This window comes from Babesia bigemina, scaffold Bbigscaff_25431 (assembly GCF_000981445.1).
Source record: "Babesia bigemina genome assembly Bbig001, scaffold Bbigscaff_25431".
Lineage (NCBI taxonomy): Eukaryota > Apicomplexa > Aconoidasida > Piroplasmida > Babesiidae > Babesia > Babesia bigemina.
Genome location: NW_012236917.1, coordinates 1 through 10,044, shown reverse-complemented (window position 1 = coordinate 10,044; position 10,044 = coordinate 1). Strand labels below are relative to the sequence as shown.

The 10,044-nt window shown below is 47.7% G+C and overlaps 1 protein-coding gene across 1 annotated transcript; it reads right to left on the bottom strand.

Moving 5' to 3' along the window:
- Nucleotides 1-4,120: 4,120 nt before the first annotated feature.
- Nucleotides 4,121-9,212, bottom strand: BBBOND_0000080 (hypothetical protein, conserved; the record flags this gene model as incomplete). The annotated part of the gene is made up of 2 exons (XM_012914863.1): nt 4,121-6,244; nt 6,297-9,212. The coding sequence occupies 2 exons, from the start codon at nt 9,210-9,212 to the stop codon at nt 4,121-4,123; spliced, it is 5,040 nt and encodes a 1,679-aa protein (XP_012770317.1).
- Between the last annotated feature and the right edge of the window lie 832 nt (nt 9,213-10,044).

The following is a 10,044-nucleotide window of genomic DNA, read 5'->3' as shown; positions in this document are numbered from 1 at the left end:
TGGATAAAGGGGCGATGTGGAGTGGATAAAGGGGCGATGTAGGGTGGGTTAAGGAGCGATGTAGGGTGGATAAAGGGGCGATGTGGAGTGGATAAAGGGGCGATGTAGAGTGGGTTAAGGGGCGATGTAGAGTGGATAAAGGGGCGATGTGGAGTGGGTTAAGGGGCGATGTAGAGTGGGTAAAGGGGCGATGTGGAGTGGATTAGGAGCGATGTGGAGTGGGTTAAGGAGCGATGTAGCGTGGAGTAAGGAGCGATGTAGAGTGGATAAAGGGGCGATGCAGAGTGGGTTAAGGGGCGATGTAGAGTGGATAAAGGGGCGATGTAGAGTGGGTTAGGGAGCGATGTAGAGTGGATTAGGGAGCGATGTAGAGTGGGTTAAGGAGCGATGTAGAGTGGGTTAGGGAGCGATGTAGAGTGGGTAAAGGGGCGATGTGGAGTGGTTAAGGGGCGATGTAGAGTGGGTTAGGAAGCGATGTAGAGTGGGTTAAGGGGCGATGTAGAGTGGTTAAAGGGGCGATGTGGAGTGGGTTAGGGAGCGATGAAGAGTGGGTTAAGGGGCGATGTAGAGTGGGTAAAGGAGCGATGTAGAGTGGGTTAAGGGGCGATGTGGAGTGGATAAAGCAGCGATGTAGAGTGGACAAAAGGGGCGATGTAGAGTGGGTTAGGGAGCGATGTAGAGTGGGTTAAGGGGCGATGTAGAGTGGGTTAAGGAGCGATGTGGAGTGGATAAGGGAGCGATGTAGAGTGGATAAAGGGGCGATGCAGAGTGGGTTAGGGAGCGATGTAGAGTGGATAAAGGAGCGATGTAGAGTGGGTAAAGGAGCGATGTAGAGTGGGTAAAGGGGCGATGTAGAGTGGGTTAAGGAGCGATGTGGAGTGGGTTAGGGAGCGATGTGGAGTGGATAGAGGGGCGATGGAGAGTGGATAAAGGGGCGATGTAGAGTGGATAAGGGGGCGATGTAGAGTGGTTTAGGGAGCGATGTGGAGTGGTTAAGGGGGCTATGTGGAGTGGATAAGGGAGCGATGTAGAGTGGATAAGGGGGCGATGTGGAGGGTATAGGGAGCGATGTAGAGTCCTTCAGGGGGCGATGTAGAGTGGATAAGGGGCGATGAAGAGTGGGTTAAAGGGCGATGTAGAGTGGATAAGGGAGCGATGTAGAGTGGATAAGGGAGCGATGTAGAGTGGGTTAGGGAGCGATGTGGAGTGGATTAGGGAGCGATGTAGAGTGGATAAAGGGGCGATGTAGAGTGGGTTAAGGGGCGATGTAGAGTGGATTAGGGAGCGATGTAGAGTGGATAAGGGGCGATGTAGAGTGGATAAAGGGGCGGTGTGAAGTGGATAAGGGAGCGATGTAGAGTGGGTTAAGGGGCGGTGTGAAGTGGATTAGGGAGCGATGTAGAGTGGGTAAAGGAGCGATGTGGAGTGGATTAGGGAGCGATGTGGAGTGGATTAGGAGCGATGTAGAGTGGGTTAAGGGGCGATGTAGAGTGGATAAAGGGGCGATGGAGAGTGGATAAAGGGGCGATGTAGAGTGGATAAAGGGGCGATGGAGAGTGGATAAAGGGGCGATTAGAGGAGGTTAAGGGGCGATTAGAGGAGGTTAAGGGGCGATGAAGGGTGGGTTAAGGGGCGATGTAAAGTGGATAAAGGGGCGATGTAGAGTGGATAATAATCACCACTTAGTTAAGGTGCTTGGTCACTACTGTCATCGCTGCCGTAACCGTGACATCTCTGCCGTGTCCATGTCATCGCTGCCGTAACCATGTCATCGCTGCCGTGACCAAGACATCGCTGCCGTGACCATGTCATCGCTGCCGTAACCATGTCATCGCTGCCGTAACCATGTCATCGCTGCCGTAACGATGTCATCGCTGCCGTGACCATGTCATCGCTGCCGTAACCATGTCACCGCTGCTGTGACCATGTCATCGCTGCCGTGACCATGTCATCGCTGCGGCAACCATGTCATCGCTGCCGTAACCATGTCATCGCTGCCGTAACGATGTCACCGCTGCTGTGACCATGTCATCGCTGCCGTGACCATGTCCTCGCTGCCGTGACCATCAACTTGGTCAGCACCTTGGTCATCACTTTGGTCACCACTCTGGTCATGGCATTGGTCAGCACATTGGTCAGCACTTTGGTCAACACATTGGTCAGCACTTTGGTCAGTGTCTTGGTCAGTTACTAAGTCAGGTGGTAGGTCACCTCACTGCTCATGTGATTGATCATCAACGCAATCATTACTCTGTCTAGAACATTAGATGTCAGTTGCCAGTTAGGTGATCAGTGGGATTTTGATTAAGAAATTTGCACCACCAAATTGTCAAGATTAGCTGTAAAACGCGATGCAGAAGGGTATCTTGCGTACGAGGAAATCGCGGATGTTGCGGCCCACCGGGAAGCGGAAGATGCACAGGTCGAGCAGGATGATGGCAACGATGACGGCGGCGATGACGGAGTAGGGAGGGGGGGAAGGTGTGGAGGCAGAATGAGATTCGTTTTCATCAATGAGAGCTTCGGTACGGGATGCATGATCTTGACCGCCGGCGTGAGGCTGAGCATCGGAGGAATCAGAGAGAGGGCGTGGAGCGGGGGGACTGCAGGTTTCAGGCTGCTCTTGACATTTCTGTATGCAACAGTTACATGGACAAGTGGGTTCAGTGCATTCTTTTTTTTTGGAACGACATCCCTTAGGATGACATTCCTTTGGACCCGAGTCCCTGTAGAAATACCAAATCAAACATACACGGCATGATTGAGTCTTACATACTTTACAACACCAGCGACAGCAGTTACACGTTTGATAAGTTATACAACTATAATCACACTCCGAACACGGAGCACCTGACCTAATCGTTATTCCCGACATCTTCCCTCAGCCTGCAGACATATCAATCACTCAAGCAGCACTCACCAACTGCAACACGTACCACTGCCGCTCCCAGTCCCCTCAACCTGCGAACATATCAATCCCTAAGCAGCACTCACCAACTGCAACACGTACCACTGCCGCTCCCAGTCCCCTCAGCCTGCAAACATATCAATCACTCAAGCAGCACTCACCAACTGCAACACGTACCACTGCCGCTCCCAGTCCCCTCACCCTGCAGACATGTCAATCACCTAGCAACGCACTCACCAACTGCAACATGACTTACTTAACCCTCACCCCTGTATCCACCCAGCCCAGGCCACCGACACCCACGCTGCCCAGGATACCACGGTTACGCCTGACGCGACGCATGTTATCGGCACCAACTGTCACTCTAAATTACTCACTATTCGCAACGCCATTAAAATTGCAGCGAACCCCGTGCGCTCAACTCCCACAGTGCAGCAGCACCGTGCTACGAGCCGCGGTATCGGCGCCATACTGGCGGAGCGTGTCGGCTACGTGCCTAAATGTGATATTAACAATCGCTACATCGCTGCCTATAAACGCTACTTAACGAGGCCAACGCCGATTACGCCACCGTGCCAGCGACTCGCAACACACGACTTAGGTCACCCGCCGCGGCCTTCACGACCGCCTACGTTAGAAACCAATCACCCAGCCTCACGTGACACTGACTCAATAGGCAACGCAGACACCTCTCACAGTCAACGCACAGCTCAACGCAACAACCAACTTGCCATATTACGTTTCATCCGCCAGCTTACCACTTTGCCTGGTTGCTAGCTTAGCACTTTGCCTGTGTGCTAGCTTACCACTTTGCCTGTGTGCCAGCTTACCACTTTGCTTGTGTGCTAGCTTACCACTTTGCCTGGTTGCTTGCTTAGCACTTTACCCGGGTGCTTGCTTACCACTTTGCCTGGATGCCAGCTTACCACTTTGCCTGATTGCTAGCTTACCACTTTGCCTGGGTGCCAGCTTAGCACTTTGCCTGGTCGCTAGGTCAACACTTAGCCTGGTTGCTTGCTCAGCACTTTGCCTGTGTGCCAGCTTAGCACTTAGCTTGGTCGTTTACTCATCACTTAATCTTAACGCTATTTAGTTCACAGGTTGCCGCTAGAGTAATTCAAAACATTAGACTACGTTTGTTTTTTAGGTGAGTAGGTGATTCTCTAAGTGAGTAGTTACGTGAGTTGATGTGAATTACAGACGTGAGTACGATCACGGTTGCAGGTACGATATCTTGGCAAGCCTTCCGACTTGCGCTGCTGCCAACAATGATTGCGCTGTTATCTTGTGCGACGACGGTATCCTCAGGTGTGAGCGTATGTGGAGCACATCCAGTCTGCCAACCATTACGCAGAGGAGGTAGAAGAGAGATAGCGACCAAAGTGCCAGGACGAGATAGGTGAACGGTTCTCTGATGGTCCAAATGAAGTTGTCGATCCGCTGTCGTAAATCGATGAGTACTGAATTTTCGCCAACTATGATTTTCAGTGCGTCGCAGAAATCTTTGCATGTTCTTTTCTGATTTGCAAACGTCCCCGCGCCAGTAAGCTTGTGTGGACTATATAATGTAAATCCATATTTCGATAATGTAGGACGAGTAGCAGGGCACTGCACTATGGATTTGCAGCCTGGGTCATGGTTGTCGCTGCTTTGTGGCTTCTCATTGCTTAATGGACAATTCTCGATACAAACTTTACCATGGCATTTGGATCCAGGCGACGTACAGTTGTCGCAACATTCCTTCCACAATTGGTGAAGAAGATTATAGAAGGTTTCGGTAAGGTATACAACCCAAGAAAGATATTTGTCGGCATTTCTATAGGAAAATATACAGCTGATGTCCTCACTAAGTGGTTTCAAATAGTAACCACACGGTCGCACTGATGCATCGGTTGCATAATTGCAATAGACAAGGCTAAATAGATCGCCAGTAAGATGATTATTATTTCCGGATCTGTCGTGATGATGGCTACTGTTAAGAATGGTAGTGGGATTAAGGTCATAGGGATTCTCGAAATATGCCTTGTTGATTGCTTTATTAAATGCTTCTTTCTTGTGCTCTTGCCCTCTGTGATTCCAGTGATACAGGAAATTGAAGAAGAAACTGAACAAATCATCCAAAGTCTTCGGTGTGGTGGCAAGAAGACAATTAAGTTGAGCGCACAGCTTGCTGAGGGCGGAAACTTGATAGCCGCAGAAATGTCGTAGAACGGCTTTGAGATGCTCACCTTTCATGGTATGCGATGCGACGGTGGTAATATCGGTAAAGCCCATCGGCGTTTTGCATGGTTTGCCGAAGTGGTTACTCATGTTACAGGTTATTCTACAACCAATATTGCCAATTGAATGAGGCAGGAACGCTGGCAGACCATCTTCGAGGAAGGACTGAAGCGGCGATTTCAAACCGCAACTAGGGTGTTGGTCACCGTTTTGGTCATGTATTTGGTTACGTGTTTGGTTGCACTTTTGGTCAGCACATTGATGGGTATTGCAGTCCCATGCCGAACCACCAACGTATCTGCCATACCAGCAGTCACGCCATCCGCTGCTTTCAGTGCCGTTGTGGACCTGTGAACATAAGAAGTACAGTTGCTGGTGAAGCCTACATAATATTGCGAAGAGCTGATCGAAGCACTGCGATGGCTTGTTTGGATATAATAGCTTGTCCTCATTAGTGCTGAAGTCAACCGCGTACCGGCCAGCCGCGTGGCCGTGGCCCTGTATGGCGATCAACACAGTTTCAGTTTGTTTGCAGACGTCTTGAAGGTTGTAGTATACGTCTTGAGCATTAAAGTCCTGGGTGGCAGGTTGCTTCAGCAGAACAGGATGAACGTTGGAATACTGTTCATTTTTACCTTTTTCGACTTTGGGGAATAATTCTCGGATGTATTCGCATACGCCTTCATACATAGGATTATATCGAAGCCCACAACACCATTGAAGCATCTGATATATGTTGCGAGGCGCCTTTGCACCGTCAAGATGGCGTAGGTGAGTGACACAGAGATACGTTTCCAGGTGTCCGAAAAGCTTCGACACTACATTTTGGAATTTACTAATTGACGTAAAGTATCTTTCGAAGGTAAGCTTTGAATCGGGAGCTTTGTCAAATTCACCTTTCTGATTGAAGCCTCTACTCAGACGTAAGGCAACGTTCCTAGCGTCGTGATCCTTATTTATAAGATTGTAAATCTCATAACCGGATTTCAACAGAAAATCTTTCAAATCGTTCTTGCCGTCTTTACCATCGATTGTGTATCCCTGCCACTTGGTAGTGCAGTGGTAGAACAGGTAATACAATTCATGGAAGAACATGCTTAACGTTGTGAGACACACCTTTGACAGTTTCTCACCGTAGGGAGTCAATTTGCGTTTGTCATCAGGGAACAGCCTCCGTAGAGATTTCAGGTTCTACCAAGGTGGCGACGAAGGGTTGGCAGCAGTAAGTGCTGACATAGGATTTGTCAAGCTCCCTTGCCAAACCGCTGATGCCGTCCTTGAACGCCTGGAGGATGGGACTGGAACGTTCGCCGAATTTGGTGGGAGCGAAGGCGGACAGGGCGGCGGTGAGGGATTGGAGGTTATCGGTGAATTTGTGGTCGAAGTGATTAGAATCCATAATCCCAGTGAGCACGGTGTCCATAGTTGCAAATAGTTCCACGTACGTAGAGGAGTCAGGGAACATTATGCTACGGTCAGCAAATTCAGCGGGCCACTCAGCAAATTCTTTCCTTTGTTCCTCCATCGCTCCCACGAGGCTCATGATTCCCTTGTTTAATAGTTTGCTGGCTTCGCTGAGTGGAGATTTCTGCTTAGCCCTGCTTGATGATTGCGGTGGAGACGGATTGGTGTCTTTCATTTCGCCAACTTCGACGATCAATTTATCTTTCAATATGTTGAACATACCTTTAACACCATTTGCTTTATTATAGCCGATGACAAATACAATCTTCTCGTACTGCTTCTCAACCACGTTGTTAAGAATGCTCATGCCGTGGATGCGGGAATCGACGTACTGCTTCTCGGCTTGGGCGATTATGTTGTCTTGGGCCTTTTGTATTTCGCAGTCGAAAAACTCATTGAGTGCGTCTAAGCAATTTTCTTGACACTTATCCGCGTCTGTGCAAATGAAAGCGTTGGCGTGTCTAATTGCTGTCGCTAACTCATTTTCTATCGTATCACAGATGTTTTTATGAATTTGTTGAAGGCCAATTCGATCATCACCTTTAGATATATATTTTTTTAGATTCTCCATATTATTCTTGATGTTTTTGCCGGTATCTGCGAAGGCTTTCAATAGTGCATCGAGATTTTCTTTAATTCTAGAAGACAAGTTGCTAAATACAGCGTCGATTTCGGGGGCGACTAATTCAGACGCTTTGCTGTGTGCGGCGTCGACGGCTGGCTTGAGGGTTTCGTTTTTGTAGCTATGGTACGTTGTCAATGTTTGGGAGACATCTATGCCGTTAATACCACCACTCGTCATTTTCTTAAAGGTTTTTTTGGTGAGCGTATCCTTCATCTCCTCAAGCTTTCTATCTATTTGGTCATGGTAATCAGTCAATAACTTCTGAACGCTTAAGACTGCTTCTCCGTCAATTTTGATTTTCTTGAGTGTGACCTTGCCACCCAAATGCGTGACGAGCGTTTTGCAATCTTTGACACTTTTGTCAATTTCAGTAACCACCTCTCCAATTTCCTTTTGTACTTCATTCTTCACCGTGGTCATTACTGTTTCCACAATCTTATGGGAGTGCTCTGACACGGCTTGAGGGATCTTTCCGAGATCCCGAACAAAATTTTGTAAGTCTTCTTGCGTTATCAAGTTAGAATGGCCTCTTAGCTTTGGTAGCAATTTTTGAATACTGCTTATATTGGGACCGATGCTGGCTGTAAGTTTAGGTATACTTGTCATGTCTATACCATCGATACTAACCTTAGTGATATCAAACGACATAGCAGCACCACTAATAACATTCTGAAGTTCTTGAAGTGGAGCTAATATATGAGATCTAAGAGGCGCAAATGCACTGTTGAACTCATCTTTTTTAACCTTATTACCAACCCTTCCAACTCCTTCACCTATCCTTGCCATAGCTTCCTTCAACGGCATCATTAGTTTGGTGGTAATATTCGAAAAATAGTCTTTTAGAGTGTCAAATGAATTGCTACTTGTATCACCGATGGCTTTAAGTAACCTAGTTTTATCTCCAAGTGAAGAATCAATATCCTCAAATTTTGCGAGACTTTGAAGTTGCGCGATGTCTCCCTCTACTTTTTTAATCGCTTTCTCTATCGCACTTTTGGTTGCTTTAAATTTCGATTCTAACGCTTGCGAACGAGTTTTAATGCTACTGAGAGGGTCAAAAATCGCACCTTCCATCCTCTCCAAATCCTTTTTGAGCTGAGCATCAATTTGCGACACTACACTTTCAACTTTCTGTGCTTTTTCTACAACTTCAGTGAAGTGTTTCGACAACTTCGATTGCCATGATTCTACAAAATCTGCAGTCGCGGTTGTCGCATTCTGAATATTTTTTCCGATATCTTGGTCCTCAATTCCCTTCGCATCGTATATTACTGCACCAACAATTTTTTCCGCATCCGTGATCCATGTGTACATGTTTCTTGCATAGATAGCCAACTTCGCGTTGATGGTTTTCAACTGCTTTTTCAAATCGCAAACTTTCTGTTTTAGTGTACCCACTAGGCATGCCACTTCATATTTAATTCTCTGCTTCAAAGTAGTTTTCAACATTTCAAGTGTATTATTAACGTTTTTCTTCATCTCCTCAAGTTGCAATAAGTCTTTATCCGACGACATACCAAAGCGTTGAACTTCATGCTTAACTTTCATTAATGGCTCTCTAAGCTTCTTACGAAGGTCCAGATCCAAAGACCTCAGTCCATAGTTATCGACGTCCAGAACTGCAGCCGTACCTTTCATAGCTGTGTCAATGCATTGCTTGAGGTGGTTCGTAACTTCGGCAAGGGCAACAAATTCATTTGGTTTAGCATTGTTATTCTTAGGCTGTGAAATCTTATTAAAATTTGATTCGACACTATTTTTTATGACACTAACGCAACTTAATATGGTTTTTGTTTTCTCCTCCACCTCCCTCTCATACCCCTCCAACCACCCCTTCACCGCGCCGACAGACGCCGCAAGCCCAGCACGCCCGGAGCCAATTTTTTTAGTTAAGGTGTCTAGTACTTTTTCAAGTTTAAGATCATCATTTTTATCATATGTTTCAACTTCATTTTCATCTTTCACCGCTTCAAGCACACCACTCAAAAATCCCATCACCCCGTCACACAGCCTATCCAAGTCAGAGTACACAATCCCACTGCCGTCGTAGCCTTTGGAAGAAGGGTGGAAGCCGAGGAAAGTCTCGAGGCCGGTGCAGAGGTTAGTAAGGATGTTAGTAGGGTTGTTATTTGAGGTATTTTTGAGGTTCAAAATTTAGTCAAATTTCTTGTCAAGCTCCCCAGGCGGCACATGGTCAGGGCAGTGGCAAGAGGTGGAAGAGGGGAAGTGAAGGGTGACAAGGCACAAGTTATTGTGATGGTTTATAGAGGTCATAGCGGTATTATGGCGAGGTGATTCGAAGGATGTAGAGTGGATAAAGGGGCGATGTAGAGTGGGTTAAGGGGCGATGTGGAGTGGGTTAGGGAGCGATGTAGAGTGGATAAAGGGGCGATGTAGAGTGGGTTAGGGAGCGATGTAGAGTGGGTTAGGGAGCGATGTGGAGTGGGTAAGGGGCGATGTAGAGTGGATAAAGGGGCGATGTAGAGTGGATAAAGAGGCGATGTAGAGTGGGTTAGGGAGCGATGTGGAGTGGATTAGGGAGCGATGTAGAGTGGGTAGAGGAGCGATGTAGAGTGGATAAAGGAGCGATGTAGGGTGGATTAGGGAGCGATGTGGAGTGGATAAAGAGGCGATGTAGAGTGGGTAAAGGGGCGATGTAGAGTGGATAAAGGGGCGATGTGGAGTGGATAAAGGGGCGATGTGGAGTGGGTAAAGGGGCGATGTAGAGTGGGTTAAGGGGCGATGTAGAGTGGGTTAAGGGGCGATGTAGAGTGGGTAAAGGGGCGATGTAGAGTGGGTTAAGGAGCGATGTAGAGTGGGTTAAGGG